The sequence below is a fragment of the Caretta caretta genome, chromosome 1, assembly GCF_965140235.1.
Source record: "Caretta caretta isolate rCarCar2 chromosome 1, rCarCar1.hap1, whole genome shotgun sequence".
NCBI classification, from domain to species: domain Eukaryota; kingdom Metazoa; phylum Chordata; order Testudines; family Cheloniidae; genus Caretta; species Caretta caretta.
In genome coordinates this window covers 276,748,784-276,773,025 of record NC_134206.1, presented here as the reverse complement: position 1 = coordinate 276,773,025, position 24,242 = coordinate 276,748,784, and the positions used below count along the sequence as shown (strand labels likewise).

Below are 24,242 nucleotides of genomic sequence, written 5' to 3'. Positions count from 1 at the left end.
TATGCGGACAGGAAGGAGTATTCTATTCCTCTGCCCTTAAACAAGAAGGTTAACTGCTTAAGTGCAATTCTACAAAAGAAATATACCTGTTTGATCCAGTTGCCCAGCAACACATGGTTTCTTCCTTCTACTAAATATATTTAGTTCTTTCATTTATTTTTTTTTCATGTTACCATGTCATTGTGTGTAAATGTCATCTTTTTCAAACTGCTCACAAAATATACAGTATATCCACAAAGAAAGTTTGGATCCTTGTTTTAAAAATTAAACACCAACACTTTTTATAAGGTATGTGTTTACCTTTGGAAAATAAACTTAATTTTTAAAAAAAATCACAAAAAAACAAACAAAAACAAAATCAAAAACTTTGCTTGATATAGTTATCCAGACAACCTTGTCCTAATAACAGTCTGTGTGATGGGGAACAGCCAACAAAATTGAACTTCATGCTTGTGAGGCTTATTTGCCAAGAATAGTAAGAAACTGGATCATTTCATACAGAGATGGGGAAATACAGCAATTCAAAGTCAACCAGAATTCAGACTTTTAACCTGCTGTTCCAGGAGTCCTGATTTTCTAAAGTGCTAGGAAGAAAAAAGAAAATATGACTGAATAAAGAGCAATTGGAAGGTCAGAAGTAAGACACAGCTGTACCTAACGAGGTGAACAGAGGAGATAAAAGTCTGCTTCTTATGTTCAGACTCATTAGTTGAAGGCAAAACTCATACACACACCCTTGTGCATAGGGCCAGCTCTAGGCTTGATTAACTATTTAAATGTCACTTAATTATTTTCAAGGCTTAACTGGGATATAAATGACTTATAGGCCATTTGTTGGCTCTCTGTACAGGGGTGAATTTCACCCTGGGCCCTTAGTAGGCAGTTTGACAACTAGCAAATAACCAATAACGAATAAAAGCTGGCCCACTCTGTTTTGGATTTCTCTAAGTTTTATAGTTGTGACACACTAATATGGCAGATACTTTCTCTTCTCAATCATCATTTATGGCAGTATTGATCCTGTCTCTATACAACATTGTTTTCAGAAGTACTACCCCCAACTGGCACTTGAGAAATAATACTGTAGATTAGGTAACACTGGAACGGATTCACTGTTTCAAAACTCCTAGAAGAATCAGCCTCTCGAGGCAAGCTGGGAATGATGTTGCACTGCAGTAGAGCTATGATACAAAGAGGAACCAGCAAGGAGTCTACTTCCATTTCAGGCCATCTTTAGTGCTGAGAAGAAAAATGGAAACATAAGGACCATAGATTTTTGGTTTTAGTTCTGCATAAATAGTTACGTCGTGAACCTTTAAATCCACACCTTCAAGTATGAATATTACATAGGCCTAATCCTGCTCCCATTGAAGCCAATTGAAATTTTGGAATTGACTTCAGTGAGAGCATATGGGAAAGTTCACACAGTGGTTGTGATTCAAGCTATTTACCTTGTTTAGAATCTGACAGAGAAAGGAATCATATTAGCTGTTTTCATTGGAATCCACTCGTATATCCCCCCTGGTTGTTGCAAAGCACTGCACTGTGCCATATGAGAATGTGTTATTTTACATCATCTCATTATACATCATGTATCACTGCTGTTAACTTCTAACTCATTCAGACATGCAGGGATCACAAATGAAGACATCAGATGTGATTATTCAGTGGTGTCAATTCCGCCAAGACTGGTAATACATTTCAAAATGCAGGCCGGTTGTATTTGCAGATAAGGTGTCTAACCATGTTCCCTTTTACAGTTTTCCAAGGTGAAGCACTTTAATTTTGATTTTATTTTTAATCCAGTAAAGAAAAGGATCTTCATTTGCTTTCTTAAAAAAACAAAACATTAACTGTGCCTAACACAACAGAATACTGGGTGAATGCTAAAACAGATCAGATCAGATCAGACTGATATAAAAACAATACATTTATATAGCACCTTAGTGAAGTCTCTTCATTCGAGAATATACAGTACAAGGAATAAACGATGATATGGTGTAGCCAGCCAACTACTTTCACTTGGGTTTGTAGAGTAAACTGCAGCAAATTAAGGCTAGATTATTCCTCCTTACTCATATTAAGTAGTAGTTTGCTCCTCAACTGGTCCCAGTCAAAGGGATTACCCACTATGAATAAGGATGGAAAAAACTGACTCTTAGTAAAGAAAAAAAAAAGCCCATGGGCATTACATTTTAAGAAGTCTATTTTGCCTTTGATGGACATATGCAACGCCAAGTAATGCCAGTGGAATGATGCATATATACCCAGTGAAGAATAGATCCATTAGTATGCAGGCTAAGTATCATATTTAAAAAATGGTTCTACATTTCCATTTCACTACAAGGGAACTGGATATTTGATCCACGAATGAACACAAGAAATACACAATAACAAAAACATAGAAACACCTGTACTCACCAGTGAATAGAACTGTGTGAAACTACCAATTATTTGCTTCATCAGCAGTCACTAGTAAAAAAAGAAAATCCAGTACTTTGGGGCATGTTCGTGAAAATCCACAAATATGATTAAAAGTGTCCTTTTTGCTAAGAAATAGCTTTTCTTGCATCATGCATAGAAAAACGCTAACTTTTGAAAAACTCTTATACTTGTAAATTTGTTCCAGGGGGAAAAAAATCAACATTTTCACATTAAAAAAAAAAACCAGGTATAAAATTTGCCAGTCACGTTCATGAGGGTGAAATTTATCTGGATGCATAGGGACAGCATTAGTCTCACATAAGGCATGAAAATAGGCTATAAATGGGATTTAAGTGATGGGAGGGACCTTGTGCCATTCCTCTGCACTGGGGTGAATTTCACGCCCTGAAATTGTTGTCACAACTATAAATTGTTGTCACAACTATTTACTTTTTCAGTAAATACAGCGACATGTGCTTTTTTTCCAGCTGCATTAATGGTAAGATTTTTCTGGGGGCATGGGGGTGGGGGGAGGCACAGCTCAATAAATGATTTTTAAAATATTTACCATTTGTAGTTTAAAAATAGCAATTAAATTATTTCAGGTTTGTGCAGAGAACATTTAATTTATTCTAAAACTTTCAAATTGAATATCATTTTGGATGCATGGGCATTTTAAGCCTTGGGATTGTGTTTACTATCTGTGCTAATTCAAAATGTATTTGTTTTGGAAACAGCACATTTATATATAACCAGGCAGTTAGTTTCTACATCAGTTTTCAGATGTTCAGTGCTCCTTATTGAAATTTCTTTGTCACTAATGGTAAATGAAGCAAAAAAGAATTTATTGTGTGTTTAAAGGAGTTTTAGGGTTGACCATAAAATTAGCTGGTTACCATAGAAAATAATTTAACATATAAATAGCAAGTCTCTCATGTATATTTAGGTAAGAATTGGTTTAAGCTTAGTGGGTATTTTTAATTTAGCTAAACTGCAGTGGGGTCTAAAGTTGAACTGCCAAACTGTATTTAAAATATCCTGTTTTCACAGAGATTAGAGTTCTGGGTAAGTATTAAGAAACAAGAGAAACAAAGACTCTTCTCTTTGGGAAGGGGACACTTTTGTGTACTTTGTAAAGGTATTTACTAGACCATCTATTTTAAAGTACATTGCTGCTGTAAGTAGGGATTTGCCAAACCTGCATCTGAATTTAGTAGGATTTATGAATCAGGAAAAGCAATTAGATTGCTGCTTCTTGTAGACCTGTGAATAATCTGCCCTTATGAAATAACCACGTCAGGCTTGCTAGTATGCAGAGTACAATATTTAGTTCACTTCGACTTGGAGTTTTTGGTCAGTACAGGCATTCTTGCAATTTAATCCTTACCTCCTAGATTCAGCTGAAACCAGGACATGCAATTTGATGATTACCACAATATTCATGAGACTAGTAATATAGTGTTCATCTGTGCTGCTATTGATATACTTGTATAGTTCCCAGTATCATTAAAGAAAGTTTTTGGAATGCCTTAAAGAATAATAAGATCTCCTATATATTTTGGTAATCCAGATGTGTTTATATATAATATGTATTGTATACATATGGGGGTCTGATTCTGTGGAGTATTAAAGCTCACAACTCCCACTGAAATCAATAGGAATGGAGGACAATCAGCCCCTGTCAGTAAGTGCTCAGCACCTCAAAGGAACAGGTCCAGATAGTATATAAACCAAAACATCATCTGGGGAAAGACGGCTCCTAAGACAATTTATTCAGCATTGAAAAATCTGAAAAAAATTCAAAACTAACTTGGCAAAGTATTTACTTCTTAAACATCCAGCAAAACCAGTATTCTTGTTTTTGCAAAAGGTGGGAAATGTTTCACACAGCACTATTGCAGAGACATCAACCAGGGAAGATCAGTGATCACCTTCAGCCTCTATTGTTGAACCTTATAGATCTTTCATCTGCATCGGATGGGAGATGGATGTCTAAACCAGTGGTGGGCAACCTGCGGCCTGCGGGTCACATGTGGCCCATTAGGGTAATCTGATTGCTTCCCACAGCTCCCATTGGCCAGGAATGGTGAACTGTGGCCACTGGGACTTGCGGAGAGCCATGCCATAGGACGTTCAATGTCAGCAAAATGTCTCATGGCTGACAATCAGATTACCCTGATGGGCTGCAGGTTGTCCACCACTGATCTAAACATTGAGTACAAAACTCTTCTCTCAGACCATACGGTAGTGCTCAGCTTTGTGCAGTTCTCCAACTGACATCACTGGGAGCTCTGAATGTGCTGGAAGAGCATAATATTAAAGATGAAAACTACTTCCAAGCAAATCTGAAAGGATAATTTTGTCCTTAAAGCTCAGGGGCTGATCCTACAGTCCTTATTCAAACAAAACTCCCATTGACTGTGTGACTGCTTGAATAAGGATTGCAGGGTTGGGCCCTAAGTGACATAAAATACAACTGGTGAACCATTTCAATGACAGGACCCTGGAAGAAGGACAAAGCATATTTGTTGAGACTGGATAGATGATGCAATTAAATATTTTTACAGTATTGTCATGTCAGATTTATAACTGTACATGTATTTTCATTTAAAATTAATCACAATGTTTAACCATACTGTTTTCTTACAGTGCTCAAATAAAATTGCAAGCTCCATTAACAGACTTTCATTTTCACAACTGTCTTTCAAACAAATACACCACCAACTATTGTACAAACGTACTACCATCTGATTATTAATTTATATGTGGATATGATGGAGTCAAATTTCATCTGACAACATACTGGTCAAAACCTACAAAACTTCTGAATAATGGAAAAACATTGGCTTTGTTTTTAGTACAGCAGTTCTTCCCAAAGGAGAAATTAAAATAAAAGAGAAAGGTTTCTGAATCTTAAGTGATGGATGAGAACATGTTTACATTTCCTATAAAATTCAAACATTCCAACAAACTAGTGTTTGTATATTGCCTGGCGGACTAGTACAAAATAAATTGCTTTTGCTTGTTTTATGACTTCCCCAGATTTCCAGTGTCAGTAGTAAATAATAGGAATTAAGTCAGTCTCCTTGGGGAATGACACCAGTTGGGACCCAACCGATGGCATTCACTCCACCACGAAAGAAGGAGGACCAGCTTCAGTAATTTTGCCTTATTGATTTGGTGGCTGAGAAGTCCAAATGCTAATGCTCCTAATGATCAGCCATTCCTTTTGACTTTTGGTAACAAGTATTCTCATGCAGTTAATATCAAACAGAACTTTGTGTTCCACATCTGTCATTTCAAAATTTCCATTTTTGAACTCCCCTAGTCTCAAGTAAGTAGTGCATTGCCTCCCTTTTTTGCTCCCTACAATCTTTTCCCCAACTTCCAGGGCTCCGTGATGCAAGATGTCATTTTGACGGTCTTCTGTTCCAGTGATAACTTTAATTTTATTGATTTTAATAGGCTTTTCAAATACAATCACATAGAGATCTCCAGTAGAAGGAGCTTTCCCCCAGAAGTACTCATCAATGCTACTGTAAGCCTTGCTTGCCTCGTAGTTTTCAAATACATTTATGTTGGTGTGAAGATTTGCGGGTGGGTTGTCAGGGATGTCAAATGAATCCTCTTCAAAGTCGTCATCCTTTAGCTTGTTCTCAGCTCCTTTGTAGGATGAATAATATCCCATGTGCTGGAACAGAGATGGCTTAAAGCGGATGACGTCCTTTTGAGCTAACAATCCACGGAAATGGATTAGCAGCCAATCACAAGGCATTTCCTGGTAAAACATCAGCAAAAAATGAGCCAGGCGTGGGAGGTCATGGGAGTGGTATAGCTTTCCAATATAGCCCAGTTTGGAAAACTCCAGAGTCACCCAATAGGAACCTTCTCGCGAGGTAATTACTTTCTTAACAGCAGTTAAGAAGTTTTTAGAGCATCGAACATCATCTTCTAGCATGACATAATACTCAGAAAGATTAGCACAAAAGTTAAGCAGGAAAGCATAATCTACATTTTGTTTGGATCGGAACTTCACACGGTCTTCTGGGTCATTGTAATTTCTCTTAAGGCCATCCAGTACTGGATAGTATTCCTCAGGGGCATGGATAACCATTAACCTGCCAGCAATGATGTGATGAGCAAATTTCTGTGAAATATCCTGGACCATCCCTTCACACCAGGATGAGTCGAAATCTGCTAGGTGAACCACCACCGTAATTTCTTTCAGTTCCTCATAACTTGACTGCTCAAATATGGACTTGATCGTCTCAAGCAAATAATTCCCCTTTTTCCGTTTGACTGAGGATAGTCCAATAGTAAGATACTCTGTGCAGAAGAAAATTCAGACAGAAAGATTAACTGAACATGAATCAGACTTTGAAAATCATATAGCAACAAAGCTAACCTCCAGGCCTGTAGTGTATTAAATAAACCTTCTGAATGATGAAGTCTGGGATGTTTGATATGTAAACGTATTAAGCTGTACGCCACAAAGACTGTTCTATGCTTTTCAATGAAAGAAGAATTGTATTGTAAGCAATTTGACATATGGAGACTATTGAATTAAACATTAGTTTCCTAACTGCAAGAAGTGTTGTGAAATGGACTAAAGCCAAAGCGATGTGTGCATATGTGCCTATTAGAAAAAAAGAAATACATATAGACAATATTAAAGCTATAAAGAAATGGGATTGAAAAGTTACGGCTCACAAATTGTTCTTAAGTCAAGCCATTATGAAAAATAGCACAAAAGTAAGAGTTAAAGAATAATTGCCTTGCTTTTACCATTTTATGGTACTGTAACAAGCTTAATTACATTTATACATAGTTTTGAGGATTTCTAAGCTTTTCATGGATGATTTCTTCTAGCATTTTCAGTTTTTAAATATTTTCCAATACTCTCGTTTTTCCTTGTTAGAATTCCTATCACAAACTTCCTTTATTTTTTCAGTTAGAAATAGACTGAAGATTGAATTTGAGACAAGTAATAGATTGAATTTGAGACAAGTAAATCAGATTTCACTTAAAAGTACAATACAGTTGACTACTGAATATTTGTATTTCTATAAGTCGTTTTTAGTGCATTTAAAACCTTTTGGGTATGATTTGAATCTCAGGTATGTGGCATGAATTGCCGCCTGTGGTATTTGGAAATAGCTTTTCTTGCATATGTGCCTACAGCATTAGCTGAGTTCTTTAAGATATTTGTTAACATGCACTCCAAATCTATTATTAGAATCTAGCTGTTTGGATGAAATGCAATCTCTGTTGGAATTGTGAGCAACTACACTTTTAAGAAAATCAGTTCATCCCCATATTTTCTGTACAAATAGATTCATGTTAAAACTAGTATGCTTCATTTCCATTGGAGCTGACCAAAACTCTACATAAATATTTTGATTTGCAAAATTTTGCAGATCACGTTCCAATGAGGTGTCCTGTGGCCTTCCTCTAAACTGTCCACTCAAAATGTAGTTGTAGTGCAGTATAGTACAAACGCCATCAGTCATCAGCACTGCCTACACAACCCCAAACATCTCAAACCTCATTTCAACTAACATTTACATTGTAACCCTGTCCTAGGAAGACCAACAACTCACAGATGTCTTATTTTCCTCTCGATGCTTGATCTTATGCATTGGATGTATGCTTGGACTTCTCCATTCTGACCCTCACTTTCTTTGTTTGTGTGTGTGAAATGATTGATTTGGTGCTCCGAGGTGACCTGTCCAAAGCCAAATATTGGCATGTTTCTGTGTGAAGGTGAAAGTCTTGACTCCTGCCTAAAGTCAGAATATTAGAGAGATGAGGTGGGTGAGGCAATATCTTTTATTGAACCAACTGCATAAAGTCAGAATAACCAGACAGTTTGGAACTGTCCTACCTGGGGCCTGAGTGTGGGAAAATCTGAGTGTGGGAAAATCCCCTCATTGCAGGCTATAGTGCTGTGGCTCAGTCCCTCTATGGTCCCAGCTTATGGAATGACCTTCATGCCCTATATATGGGTGTTCCCAGCTATAGGATCCACATAAGTGAGGATTCAGTGGTTCAACCCATCTCAGTCCATGGAGATCCAGAAGTGCACCTGCATTGTTCCCTTATATCATCCCTGTGCAGAAGTACCATGGGAGATCTATGGAACAGGCAGCATTGTGAATTTCACTGTAGGTGAAAGAGTTTTCACACAATTCTAAAATGAAATAATTAATTTCTGTAAAAAACATCTGAGGTAACATCTTACTTCATTTAATGAAAGTCAGATTCTGGTTACTTACTTTTCCTTGGCAAAGGTGTGCCAGCTAGATAGCGATAGGAAACATTTATAGATCCTGAGAAATTTGACAAGTCTTTAAAAGTGTGAACATAGCGCTCTGAATTAAGCTGGTGTGTGGCTGTTTCTCTGATTAATTGCTTGTCCCCTTCCTAGTAAGATGAAAAGAGACAGAATGAGAGAGAGAGAGAGAGCACATGGGAGGGGAAATACAGAGAGAAATATATTTGTGAATGCTGGCCAAACAGACAAGGGGGACAGACAAATTTCAAAGAACTAACTTTTTCAAAGTTAGTTTTCTAGAAAACATTTAAATCTCACCTCATTTTAAAAATCTGTTATCTGAATATTATATATTTTTGATTACAAGAAATCTACCATATAGTTTCAGATTAAGAGTAATTGGGAAAGAGGAAAAAGCCCTTTGGCATAGAAACACTGAAGATCTAGTTCTCTAAAAGAATTGAGAGCATTACAGTATTGCCAGAAAAGTGCTGCTATATTCAAGGTAGGACATAATCCCCCTTGACGGTACAGTGGGGAAGTGTTTAACTTTTATTTTTTGTGATATTAGAAACTGTTGCAGGTGAAACATGAAATAATATTCTGAGACCTAAGGCAAGACTGTACCACTCTGGCACTTCCCTGAGAACGGACCATTCCTTCCCTAGATCCTTGATGCGCAGGGGAAGTGCATAGACTGTACTATGCTAAAGGATGTTGGTGCCTGCACCCACTGCATGCCCTGCCACCAAAGTAGACTGGTGCAGAGAAAGGATAGGGTTATGGCCCTGCCTCTTTCCCATCTCTCCCCTTTCTCTTTGAGTTGAGGGTCTCCATACCACTATGGCATACACAGTGCCCCACCCACACCATCTGTCTCTTAATGCTTAAGCAAAGAAGAAAATTTTCCATTGGAGCTGTGGTGCCATGGAGTTGAGGTTAGAGTTAGGAATGCTTTTGTAGTTCACATTGGGTGATGTTGCCCCTGAGAAGAGTAAGAAAATTATATGGCAGTTTCACATGTGTGCTACAATACATTAATGCAAGACAAGTGACTTGAGCTTTGATTAAAAGAGAGCACTATGCAATAAACAATAATATTGCTAACAAGAGCAGAAAGGAGAAAAAAATAAACAACATTTATTTCAATGTTATTCAGGTTCACAATCAGGGATGTAAGAAACCTATCTCACATACAGAAACCTATCTTATGTTCACATTAAGTTCACTATTTTTCTTTTATTGAAGAAATAAATAATCCATTTATGAGTTGAGTCAGGTTCTCTTGGCTAACATCCAGACGCAGCTACCTGACCTGTTATGCTCTCTCATTCTGCAAGATCTCCCTGGGTAATTTCTTTCTAGTGCTGCTAGGCTACCTTGCATTTACTGATAAGTTATGAAACAAAGCTTTATGTGTATCACTTTCCAGATTAGAATGTAGCTCAATGGACTAGCTAGAGTCCATGCCCTGACCCCACGGGGTTACCAAACAGATGTTCATACAGCTGATCCACTAGGCCTGCTGGTTACTCTGTCTCCTGATTTTTCTGTAGTGATCCTAGTTTTCAGGCATTAATCAGGAAAACAGTGTGCACCCAGAGAGGGAAGTAAGTGCAGGGGGAAGAAGCAGTCAGTCAGTAATATATACACTTTGTACTACATTTGCCCGACTTTGTGAGATTCCCTTAATTTTCCTGGGAGCTGAAGGAGTTAATTGGCTCTCAAGAGACACTTTGCTCTTCAGAGGATCCCCATATGTAATATTGTTATTACTTTTACAATGCCCCCAAAGGGTACTTATATTTACAATAGAAATAAAAAGACACGGTCCCTTCTCCCTATCACTTACAACCTACAATATATGCTTAAGGTCAGCATTGAACCAGGCACATTCCGAGTTTAAGTGAATTTAGTGTTCATGAAAGTTTCTGGATCCATTGATCAGGATCAGCACACACAGCTGCAATTTCAGCATTCCCACATTGCCCTGCCAATGTGTGTCAATGCTGCACATCACGTACATGAACTGTAGTTGTATCACTAAGGCTGCTTAAGCAAAGTTGTCTTTGCTGCACTATCCCCCAGTGGGCTCATGCCTTGAAATGGAGATTTCTGTTCCCACTTCAATACCCACAAGAAAGTCAACACTTTTACGCAGCAATAGTGAGTGGATTCTACTGGAGACATGCGAGAGACTCTGAATGAAATTTGAAAGCCCCCAAAATCAACATTTTTCACTTTTGGGGGGCGGAGGGAGAAGGGAAATGGTCTCTGTAAGGTGCTGGCTTGTCTCCAGCCCACAAAGACTCACTGCCACTCCAAGCCTCTCTTCCCAGGCATGGTTTTGTTTTCCAAACACAAAAACAGGCACGGCTCTTCAGCTCACCCTAGGCTACAGATCCAAGGTTATTTACCCCCTTGCCTCTTTCGGTCCTTCTTGCAAGGACTAAAAAAGTCCTTCCTTGCTTTTTTAGCTGAGTACCCCCCAGGTTTTCTCCCCAGCAGGTTCCCACTGGCTCCCCACCCAGGGGTCTCCCTACTGCTCCTGTTCCCCCTTCCTTACTGACAACCTAGCACTACATAGCCCCAGGTGGTGCCTTGCCCTCTCAATTAGCCAAATTCTCTCTGTCTTCTTTGCAATTAAACACCCCTGGCTGACCCAGATGACTGGCCTCAGGCTGTAGAACTCTAAAACTGCAGTGTAGATGTTCAGGCTCAGGCTGGAGCCCCAGTTCTGGGGTCCTTGCCCCTTGTGGATCTCCTGAGCATCTATACTGCGAATTTACAGCCCCGCAGCATGAGCCATGTGAGCCCGAGTCCAATGGCACAGGCCAGGCCTGGATGTTTAATTGCAATGTAGACATACCCATTGGGAGCAACTGTTCTGGCATAGGGGAGCGGGACCTGCTTCACTTAAAGGGGCCAGCCACACTTTCACAGTCCATGTTAATGAAAAATGCAAAGAATTTCACACTCAATGTGGGGGAGGGGGAATCATAGCCTTGTTCTCCATTGGGCTGGGTATCTGAGAAAGGTAGCTGGGGAAGGACTGGGGATGGGCATCATTCCCTCATCAGCTAACTTAAGGGCACTTTCCAGAGGCAGTGATTAGCAGGAGAGCCTCAGGCAGTGCTACTCCACACATATAGGGAGTCAGGGAGAGCCTTGCAGAGAGTTCCCAGTTCCCTACATGTGTTTTTTTCCTGCAAGGGAACTATTTGGCATATTATTTCTAAACTCCCACATTTAAACTGCTGATCTACTCCCTTAGCAAAGAAAACATGAGATGGACCAGGGGAGCTGTCAAATGTGGTCAGGGATGTAGAAAATAAAATAAAATAAAATAAAATAAAAAAGCCAACAGCCTAACACATTTGAAAAATGGTTGATGGACCATAAAGGTATCAGGAAATCTGGGAAAACTGTCAGGAGAAAGTAAAAGACTTGGCTGGGAGCTACATGAGCTCAAACATGTCAGATTTGTGATGAGAAAAATAATAAAAGGAAGTGAATGTAAAAAAAAAAATTAAGAATAAGACATTGCTGGAGTCGGCAAACAGGACAGAAAAGGATTTAAAAAATGAACCAAAAAGATGCACTTTCAGAAGCATCTGGGGGGAATTTGAAGCAATTAGCAGAAGCAAGAGAAGCATCAGGGTGGATGACACGGGAAGAAAATATGGCATGAGCCAGGTCAAATATTACCACAACTAAGAGACAATGAATAAATAAGATACTGTACAAAATCTCAATGCAAACAATGTCACTAGGGGAAGCAATATATCAAAAAGTGGAGTGGCATACCAAAAAACAGGGATTCTCTTTTGGATTACTTGAAAATGAATTGGCTAGCAGTGATAATATAGTAATATCACTTTTTTAAAATCACAATTTCAATTTAGCATAAGTTTGATATTATTGAACATTGCCTATTAATGTCTTTGGCCCTGATATTGAAAATCCTTATATATTTATTATAACTTACTTGTATTACAGTACTGACTACAGGCTGAGTGGGACTCCATTGTGCTAGTTTCATAGTAACAGACAAAAATGTACCCCCCTCCCCCACTAATGTATGTTCTTAATATACAAGACAAAGAATGGGAGGGGAAACAGAGGTACGGAGGAGTAAAGTGACTTGTGATTTGTTCAAGCAGGTCAGTGGCAGACCTAGTAAGAGAAACCAGGTCTTCTGACTCCAAATCCAATACCCTGTCCCACAGATCATGCTGTTTCATGCTTATCTTTACTCATGTGACTGCAAGAGCTAGGCCTTAAACAGTTGTCTCCTTTCAAATGTTGTCCAACTCTCAATGTCTATACTACCATTAGTATCTCAGAAGTCATTTGACCTTAAATTGTGGCATATGTCCAGCGCAAACTGTAGAGTTACATCACATTATCACTAGTTTAGTGATTGAAGCTACTGATTCAGGTGCTTTAGGAAATCCTACCTTTAAATCATAAGTTTACAACAGGTACCATGAAAACTTTGAGGTTCCCATCAATACCTTTCCACCTGCCAAAGGCCCAAATTTGGGACACATGGCACGACAGAGACTCAAAATGAGACACTGAAAAACAAATATTCATGCAAGAAAATGAAAATGATGAGGGATTAATTCCTGTTGTGTAATTGAGTCTTCTGTCACATTAGTTGTATGTGTAATGCCACGCCCCTGGGTGGGTCATTATCAGCAGGGACTGAACCTGGGTCTTTTAGTTCACACGATTACCTCAGACGTAAATAATTTTCAAGAATTAAAATGAGGGAAATCCAAATGTGTGCAGAATGGAGATAATTTTGTGACTAAAATGGAGAAATTCAAGAGGTATGGCTCCACACTGTGCTAGATACCTTACTTGTCATGTCTGCAGTGCTTCTTACACGGACAGTGGGAAATACTGTGATATATGTTACTTCTATAAGAAGAAAACATCAAGATTTTAATGGCACCCTCTCATATATTTATATATATATATATATATATGTAATATGAGTCATTTTGAGGAGACTCATGAACAGCCCACTAAACCAGGAGAGTTGCAACTGTCATTTTGACTTCCAGCCATTTTCTAATTTGGCTGAGTACTTGTGGTACCTTGTACTCTGTGCTTGTTCCATGACCCATTTCTTCCACCTAAGAAACTTACCAAGACATAACCATCTTCAATGTACAAGTTCATGAAGAGCAGGCAAATGACAAGGACTCCTAAGAATGATACTGCTGATCGTTTCCGTAAGCATCTCATTTTATCCAAATATTTCAAAGTGAGCTTCATGTGAAGAAAAACATATAGGGTCTCCTAGGAGAGAAAAATACAACATTACTAAATTCTTTGAATACGTATAGAACACAACCACTTAGAGACCAAATCACAGCCGTTAGCATGTGCATTACTTCATGTGTTTGAATTAGAGATGGCCATGAACTAAAAAACAAACCCCTAATTCAAACAGTCCCACATTTTCAGGGATTCTGAACCTGAAACCAGATTCCATGTTTGTGGCTCATATCCATGTCTAGTTTAAATCAGAAAGACCATTTCTCTTTAAGATACTGTCCATTACATTTTGTTAATTATTCAACCAAGTTTCACTCACTGAGCTTATATATCGGGATGGCCAACTTGAGCCTGAGAAGGAGCCAGAATTTACCAATGTACATTGCCAAAGAGCCACAGTAATATGTCAGCAGCCCCACATCAGCTCCCCCCGCCCGTTTCCCACCCACCGGAAACCCCGCTGATCAGCACCTCCTCCTCCCACCCCCCGCACCTCCCCATTAGCTGTTTCGTGGCATGCAGGAGGCTCTTGCTGGGGGGAGGAGCAAAGACACGGCAGGCTCAGGGAAGGGGGCAGGAAAGGATGGAGAGGGGGCAGAGCAGGGGGTTGAGCAGTGAACACCCCCCGGCATACTGGAAAGTTTGCGTCTGTAGCTCCAGCCCCAGAGTTGGTGCCTATACAACGATCCACATATTAACTTCTGAAGAGCCACATGTGACTCCGGATCCACAGGTTGGCCACCCCTACTATATATGAACGTACTGTATGGGGCTGTGTTTTCTTAAATGGAGGCAAAAAATGGTCTATGCGTTGTTAAATTGCACATACAAAAATAAATATTGACATGCCAATAGATATCCAAGCTGATAGAAAATAGATCTAAGCATGTGTGGAAATTTGTCAAAGATTTTGCACATTCATTTTGAGAACTTTCAGGATGAATAACATAAAAAAACCCCTGGAAATGAAAATTACAATCCATATTTTCTCTGCTAAACTGATTAAACATATCAAACATTTTGAAGAATGACTCCACTAGATCCTAAATAACGTGAGACATACACACAAGGTATTAATAATAGCAAACAGTTCACCATCAACATTAGCCCATACCGACAAAAAGATGAGCTTTGGAATAAGGAAGTTATGTGTGTACGACAGACTTTTTAAACTCTTATAAGAATAAGAACAACACGATAAGATAAAACAAATAAGGAAATAAAAATGAGTGAATGTCAATATTCAATGAATGAGACACATCCACTACTCAAATCCAAAGTATCTAGGAAACGAGGTTAACCAGCTATGGGAGAATTACATCACCACCATTCCGGGTATAGGGGATATGGTGGAGGAACAGAGAGAACATCTAGGCTGTTTCTATAACTTGGTGATCTTGAGCTGCTCAAATGGCCCAATGAGACTATATTTAGAGCATCACATTGTTTTCTCCCATCCTAATTATTTATGAAAACAAGTACCAGGACTCTACCAAATTTTGTCCCCAGAAAGTAACACAAAAAGGGCAATGTTTGTAATACCAGTAATTTGTTTTCCAGTGAAATATGCTGGAAAACAAATGGACTAGTAGATGAGTCTTTGGTAGAGATCATGGAGTATAGCTTATTTTTCCCTCTAGCAGGAAAACGTTGCATTCTAAGCTGGCTTTCCTATGCCTTTAATTATTCATTTTGTATTAACAGCTGATAGTATTTTGCAGGCTTGTTTGTTTGTTTTGGAGCAGGCCAATATTTTGAAGATGAAAAAAATGCACAAAGTATTTTTTTTAAACTTGAAATTTAGGTAAGAAAATGACATTGCAATTCCATCTTTATAGTTCATTGCATGTTAATATCCTACCACATGCTGAGAAATATATCTATCTGTATCATACATAGTTTCATTTCCATGCCTGGATAGCTTGCTTACTTTCATTACATATGAAATTACAAAGAAATGAGTCACAAAAGTAATAATTCTCATGCCGCTGACCCAGGCCTGAAAATATAGCAAAAAATTTTTGTGCAGTACGTGGGTTAGAGAATTCAAGAGGGGTTGGGGATAGTCCTAGGAACCTGGTGCAAAGTGATGAAGCAGTAAAGAAAATGGGTTTTTGTTTCTGCTTTTTTCTTTTTTAAGAAATGCTACATCAGTAGACTGAGTACAGGAGGTAAGAAAATCCTACCTGAATATGAAGTGATACATTGTTGATTAAATGATTTTATTGCCCTGCTTACAATTGGCAACTAGAATGTGTACAGTGACATGGTCTGTGGGTTCCCTCAAATTGTTATATGAGGATCCCTTAGCAATTTGGAGGGAAGTGACAGAAGCTCCACCAAAATTTTGCCCTTTTTACTAATAGTAGGTAATGTCATAATAATATTCAAAAGGACTTTTTTAAAGTAGACATCACTTATAGATATTGAAGGGGATACATTGTCCCTTTCCTCAAAATTATTGTTTTTAAAGGGTGGGATGGGAATGAGAAATTCACAAATTCACATATGAATAGATTTAAACACAGTCTCTGTTCAGAATCTGGCAAGGGCTAGCCTGATTCTCAAAAGTTCAAGTATGTTTGAACACATGGATGTTAGAGATATCAGCAACTCTGGGGTCAAAATTTTAGATGGGGCAATGCACCTTCAAGCATTAAAGTGAAGTTTGCCTCTGAAAAATTATTGTACCAATGGCACCTTCTTACTCACTAGGTTACTCTGTGTGTGCGCTCAGAGTCGTATTTGCTGACCTGAGGTACAGCACTAAACATTTCCTGCTTTACTTCACATAGCCCTGCGCAGCCAACACTGCTATGAGCTGCAGATTCTGATCCATATTGTGCATCATGGACATAATTATTTCCAGGCAGTCATCAGTCGATTATTTGTATCATTGGACTATCATAAATTGCAGACAATGGGGTTGCAGAAGTATAAGTGAAGGACTACAGAAATTTTATTAGTGGTGGTGATGTGTAAGATGAAAAGCATGCAGCTTGTGTCAGAGCACAGGCTCAATTTGCAGGACAGGCTTTTAGAAGAAAACCTCCATATTTTTACTGGGCACATTTAATATGGAAATCAGTATAACAATGAACATAACGGTTCATTGGCAAATAGTGTTCACAGTAATTTGAAGGATACAACAAAGTACATTTTCAAGAATTTTGTTTGTACATAAGAGCCAGTTATAGATTCATACCAATTAAACAGACTGAAGAGAAGGATGCCACAGTTATGACTTAACAAATTTATCATATACAATATGTTCTCCAGACAATGTGCTGACACTTGCTCTTACAAACACTAGATGGCAGGATGCACACACATTTGCTGTCAGATCAACATGCTTCGTTATCTGTATTTCTCCCAATCAGTTTATTATTAATGTATTGCTTTGTTTAGCATACTTACAGTATATGCTTTTAGAAAACATTCCCTGCATTTTCCCAGAACTGTTTCTTTGTTACAGTTCAATTTCCAGCTTCTAACACTGTATAGCTGAACACGGTGGAAGTGACATTTGTCAGAAGAAAACTTAGTATTTGTTCCCGGCGTATGTGAATTCAGTCAGCCTCTTCTGAAAAAACAAAACAAAACAAAAACAGCCTTGGCTCTTTCCATAGTAACATGACAACAGGCTTTAAGATATTTAAACATAATAAATAGTCACCATTACTAAAGCCAAAAAAGGCTGAAGCCCTGATTTTTAAGAGAGCCTGAACTCAGCATCCAATGCCACAACCACTAGTTTGTATGTGTATTTTTTAGTACCTATGTGTTTACTTCTCCCCTTTTCATATGTAATTAGATAGACATCTAAGCTATATAAATGCAACTGCTTTTGAAATCAATCCTGAAGGATTTCATGTTCATTAATAAATGCATTTGTGACTTTTAATTTTCTTTTCTATTCTAAAGATGACTTGTGCTTGCCTGATTCTTTTTCTCTAGTCCCCATATCCCTGCTAAAGTTTACATCTGAATTTCTTCTTGATTTGTCAAAGTTTAGGCATCATGAACAGGTGTCTTTTGACAATCTTAGTTCATTCTCTTTTCAGCTGTTTTGAGATACACAATCTCATGAAGTTACAATGATGAAAAACTGCTCTTTATTGGATCTGTAACTCTGGGAAATTGTGCAATAATACCGAGGTCAAGATTGATTTTCACATTCCAATTCTTCACTTTCTCTTACACAATCAATACAGCGAAGCACAAATTTAAGTATTACATGATTTTAAAAAAAACACCATCTTTTAAAAAGAGTCTCTTCTTTATGAGTCAAATCTTACTCCCAATGAAATCAATGAAAATCTCAGACCTTTTTGGACACCTCTCAGCAACTTGTGCTCCATGATTTCTAAGGCCTAATCTCAACCCCCGTCATCCCTCTGTGTGGCCACATTACAGCCAGCTATGATCTAGCCTCAGCTAATCAATACAGCAAACAAGCTATCGACAGATGGTAAGTACAATTAAATGATGTAGCAGGGATGTGTGTTTTGGTACCTGTGTTCCACTTCTTGTGTATTTGAGTGCTACATCTCACAAACTCAAGAAAAGTTGCTTATTTGCAGAGGAACTGATGACTGTCAGAAATGACAACTGAATTATTAATGTATAGTAATAACATTTCCAAATCAGCCATACAGCTTTGCCTGTCACTACAAAGTTCCTGTTTTTGGAAGTACAGTACAACCTACCCATTGCCACATTTACAATATCTGCAAAACCCAGAGAACACACACAAATACGCATGGTTGGATTTTCAAACCCCTGATGAACTTTATTACAATCCCTCATTTGACTAAGGCTCTCTGAAGCAGAATCCCTACACACCAGCCTTCTGATGTACTGTTCTGCCATTGTGTAGCTGAGTTGCTGTGCTTGCATTTCTTAATGCTTGTCCAATTTGTTTTTCTGCTTTTCTTTTTGGAAGGCTACACTTGAAGCCCCAAAGGCTGTGTTCAAGTCTCTTTATGAAGTATGTGATCCACACAGAACAAAAGATTCCAGAAAGAAAAATCTAGCCAAAATGTAAAGGATTTTTTTACATGGTTAATATTAAATTCTACATGAGGGTCTGCAACACTTGTGTTAGCATGTGTCATGGTTTTTCCATACAAGACAAAAAATAAGAACACCAATGTAATTGTATATATTTGCAGATATGGTTGGCAGTGAACTGGAAAATTGTAATGTATAGACTATTCCATGGGGTTTAGATAGACTTCCAACAAGATTCACTGTCTGTCTTACTGAAAGCTTGGAAGTACATATATGTAAAATGTTTGAAGCTGACACGCATGAGGTTTGCTGGCACTGGCAGCAAGAAGTAAAATTGATGTTGGGGAACGGAAGGTAGAGTGCCTTAGTTCAGATGAGACTTAAAAATCTAACTAGGGGTAGGTTACATGTGATTAAGCAATCCCCTCTTTGTACTGGGTGTTACTTCTATAGCAGCACATGGTACAAAACATGTAGTTTAAAAAATTTCATGTCCAGGGAATTTACAATCTAGATACTGCACTGTACTGACAATTAAAGAAAGATGCATGTGGGCAGGCAAAGACTTTATCATAGTTAGTAGTGAAGGAAGGCTAGGCAAAATAAGTGGGCTTGAAGAAGAGATTTGAATATTGAGATGACTGCTTGGGAAAAAAAACAGACTAGGCAGAGTAAAGTATTCAAGGGGGAGTGTAGGAAGAAACAAGCCGAAGTGTAAGGAGGTGCAGAACTGTATAGATATGCAAAGGTGAGGCTGAAGAGCTTGAATCATATAGGACAAAGTCCATGAAGAGATTCAAGGAGGGAGAGACAAAGTAGTGGGGAAAGGGTTATTTTCGCTCTAGAGTTTTAGACAGAATAGAGATTAAAAAATTAGGGATGCTGCAGAGAAGGTTACATTAATCAATTCAATAGATGACTAATGACTGAGAAAATGTATTGACTTGGAGGACAGAGTGCCACCTAATGAATCAGCAATACCACTGGATATGTTTTATCAGCTGTGACAGAGGAAGGAATGGGTTTTGGAAATATAATATAGAGGAGGAGCTGACAGGACTTGGCAAAAGCCTGGATGGTCGGGTAAATGACAAAGGAACTTGACAGATTGTGAGCCTCAGAGATGAGGAGGACAGTTCAGCTATCAATTAGGGAGAAAGAAGGGAAAGAAAGAGAGGTGAGACATGCAGGGTGAGACATCTCAGGGCTTGTCTACACTTGATAGGCTACAGTGGCATAGCTGCAGCACTGCAGCTGTAGTGTTACAGTGTGGACACCACCTACGCTGATGGGAAGGGTGTTCCCGTCAGCACAGATAATCCACCTTCCTGAGAGGCAGTAGCTAGGAGACTTAGGTCATTTTAACTACATCACTTCGCACTCCAACCAACATAATGAAGCCAACCTGATTTTCTAGGGTAGATCAGGTTTTACTCCTGGGGGGATTCCGAATGATTGCATGCCTGTAGAAACCCTCCTCCCCACCCTGCAGAATTCCTGTGCTTCCCTGAAGAAAATGGCAGGGAAGCAAAGTGAAGTTGTGTGTGTAGGGGTGGGGGAATGACCATGGGCACAGTTTTTGGGAGGGACTGCCCCCCCCCAAACAAAGGCAAGGCATGGGGGGAACATGGGGTTATGTGCCACTGCCCCCCCACCCATTTCTGCAAGTGCAGAGATGCCCAGCTGCAGGAGGCTGCATCTGGGCTCCATTGACTCTGCAGCGGAACACCTCCTCGTGGGTCCTACTGCCAGTCGTGCTCCCCTTCTGTGTGCTGAGAGCCTTCCTGTGCAACAGTGAGTGCCCGTGCTGGGTCTGGCTAAATGGGAGTGGGGGAAGAGGCAGTGGGGAAGGAAGGGGGTGGAACAGGGCAGGGGGAAAGGAAAGTGAGAATGAGGGGAGGGGAATGCAGAAGAAAATGGGATAGGGGAATTGCAGGGGGAAGCAGGAGCCCGGCATGCAGCATCCCCTTGGCACAGCTGAGACTCCCCAGTTAAGTAGGCCCATTGAACCCTCACCCTGACAAGTCCTACCCTGCTACATCTGGACCCCCACCCCAGCCAAGCCCTCTCACTCAGACCCCCACCCCACTGATCCCCAAGCAGCTGCATCTGGACCCCCACCCCATCAAGCCCCACTTCCCCAGAACCCAGACCCCCCCCAATCCCCAATCTCTCCCCACTGAGCCCCATCTCCCCAAACCCAGACCCTCCCCCGTTGAGCCCCAGCCACCTTCACCTGGATCCCCTGCAGAATCCCACTGCCCCTGCATCCGGAACCCTCCAATGAGCCCCTGTGCATCCAGATCTCCCACTGAGCTGCCCGCAACCAGATTGGCTCACACAGAAACCTCTCACCCCACACTTGCATCCCCCCCCACACTTGGATCCTGCTGGGCTGAGCCTGCCCACCCACACCTGGTGCACCTAGTGCAGAGGGGCAGGGCCCTGGGGTGTTTCTGGGGTAGGCCCTTGCACTGTGTCAGGGTGAGATGCAGCCTCACTGTTGAGTCCCTGTACCAGGGGAGGTGGGGGATTCAGGGTGATCTCCCACCTCAGTGGAGTCAGTGGTCTGTGCTTCCCACTACCATGCTGGAGCCACATTTATTTGACAAAATTTGCAGCATTTTGCAGCATTTTAAAATATTGTACGCATGATTTTTTAATTTTTGGGCACAGAATTTTAAACTTTTTGGCACAGAATTCCCAGGAGCAAGGTCTTACAGGCAGGCAGAGATTCAAGACTGGGGAGATAAGGAGAGGTCAAGGACAGAGATATTTGTGAGTCATCACCATAATAGTGGAAACAGAGAGAGAACTAGGAGGAATGAGTTCAGAGGAAGGAGAGGAGGGGGTGGCAAATTGAACCCTGAGGTGAATGGCGGGTGGAAGAAAGGATGATTTACAACGACCAAAGAGAAGCTGAAGGAATAGTTGAGAGAATGAGGATAGCACAGACGATGGATCCATAGGACTGTACTGAGAGCAGGAGAGACTGAGTAGTAAAAGAGTCACTAGGACCTGATCTCCTCCCCTAACAAACTTTTAGAATTCTCATGCTTTTACCTTAACTGGAGCAAAAGAAGGGGAACAATCTCCCAGTCACCTGTGAATTACATAGTTAAAAACTGAAAATCTTTAATGGCCATACTTTTAGGCACAGTCCATACTGGGGTGGGAGGGGGGAGGGAGGGAAGCTGAGGAGTTACACTGATGTCAGAGGATCCCAAGAAGCATTCTTTATGGGGAACAACATAATCCCCCTCTGTATTTCCTACTCTTCTGGTTACATAAGGTTACTGGGACAAGGAAAGTGTAGCCTTGTGGTCAGAGCAACCAAGGGCTGGACTCAGAGCTGGAGTCAGTAGTCCACAGCTGGAGCGAAGGGTCAAGCCAGAGGTCAGGAACTGGAGCAAGCAGAGTAGCAGGCCAGGAGGGTCTCAAAGCAGGGGCAGCATCCTGCTACAGGCCAGCTATACTGGTGAGACTGCCTGGAGACAAACTGGGCTACATGCCCTGATTCCTGACCTCTGGCCAGTGCATGGGGGTCAGTGGTGCCATGACCCTACTTCTTCTCTTCCCCGTTTGACTCCCCCCACCCTCCGACCATCAGAGTAGGGAGGGAGCAGTCCATCTGATGCACAGAGCTGCAGTGCTGCCTAGGCCTTAACCAAAGTAGGGAACTCTCCATATACCCTCTCTGTTACTGCACAGCTCATTAGGGCAAGGCAGAATGTCGTCCCTTAGTTTGTGAACCCATTACACACTGCCTAAACTGATGAACTCACTTTTTACGGAAATACTGTTTTTGTGAAAAGAATTTTAGACCAAAATCAAGGTGTTAGTTTTTCAACAAGTAGAGTTTTGTGAGTTTAATGCCACGTCCAGGTAATGCTGTACGCACACATGATGCCTCTACACTGTACCTGATTCCTGCATTATCAGCTGTTAGCATGAAATTAATCAGAAAGCATTGTTAGTTGTCAGACAGGGCCAAAGAAATTGAGAATAATGTGGCAAATATTCCAGATGTTTTAACATTAAAGTAATATCTCATTTCTGCAATGCTTTCACTGTTAAACCTGGATCTAAAAATGTGCATGGTACCCAATTTATAAAAAGCAAGCCAATTAAACTGGTGTGTCTGTAGCATCATAACTATTTTTGAAGCTAAACCCACAGAGGAGACTGGGGACATCAAGCACTTCAGCAACATTTCTAAAGAAAAATATTACAGGTTTTGGCCAAAATATTTTACTTGCATATGTTTGGGTTTAACAAAAAAGTCAAACATTTCCACGGAAGGAAGCTACTTAAAAATATTTAATTGGAAACCCATGTGGAAAATGTTCAGCTAGTCCTAGTGGACAATTTCAATTAGATAAAGTACAACACAGTACCCTGTAATATATCACCACTGAATATGTTCTCCAAGAGAAACACCCAAAGAAAGCATGCCATGTATTGACTATAATGACTTTGAGAAGCACAATAGATTATAGATGGATATTCTTATTGATTTTTGAAAAAAAATGCTTCTTGTTTTAAGAGAAATAATAATTTAAGAAGTTTTTCAAGAATTTAGCCTGTGCCATTCCCCTAGTGTTATCTGGACCAGTGATCTGCTAGGTCACTCAAATCCTTGACTCTGGGAGCCAGCCTTACCCTGCTCTGCTGTAAGAACCCCCACTCCTGGGCTGTTCACACACAGTCTCTAGCAAGTAAGCAGCTCCCAGCTACATGAGTGAGCACTTTGGGACACCTGCTGCTTGGATTGTGCAACCAAATGGCACTAGCCAATGTCTCCAGTCCCAGACACAACTGTAGGAACCTCTGTCTTGCAGTGTCCAGTTGTGCCTGCTGGATGCTGCAAGCTTATATGAGTTCGTCAATTTAACAAAGAAATGGATATCTACCAGATTTGTTATCCCAAGGGGAGTCTTTGACACGCTTCAAACCAAACACACTGTTTCAGGCAGAATAAACAAACACATTTATTAACTACAAAAATAGATTTTAAGTGATTATAAGTCAAAGCACAACAAGTCAGATTTGGTCAAATGAAATAAAAGCAAAACACATTCTAAGCTGATCTTAACACTTTCAGTGCCCTTACAAACTTAGATGCTTCTCACCCCAGGTGGGCTTGTTGTCCTTCAGCCAGGCTCTCGCCTTCGATCAGCGTTTCAGTCGCTTGGTGGTGGTGTCTATAGATGGAGATGGAAGAGAGCGAGAGCATGGC

General features: G+C 40.1%; 1 protein-coding gene across 10 annotated transcripts in view; it reads right to left on the bottom strand.

Moving 5' to 3' along the window:
* Nucleotides 1-1,917: 1,917 nt before the first annotated feature.
* The window catches only part of MGAT4C (MGAT4 family member C), a 687,109-nt gene continuing 664,784 nt past the window's right edge, over nt 1,918-24,242 (bottom strand). For all 10 annotated transcript variants that reach the window (XM_075124304.1, XM_048835659.2, XM_075124305.1 and 7 more), the window contains 4 exons: nt 17,408-17,573; nt 13,859-14,011; nt 8,700-8,847; nt 1,918-6,750 (listed from right to left, as the gene is read on the bottom strand). In XM_075124304.1, coding sequence (XP_074980405.1) covers nt 5,594-6,750; nt 8,700-8,847; nt 13,859-13,987 — 1,434 coding nt within the window. In that variant the 5' untranslated portion in view covers nt 13,988-14,011; nt 17,408-17,573 and the 3' untranslated portion in view covers nt 1,918-5,593. The remainder of the gene's footprint in view (nt 6,751-8,699; nt 8,848-13,858; nt 14,012-17,407; nt 17,574-24,242) is intronic.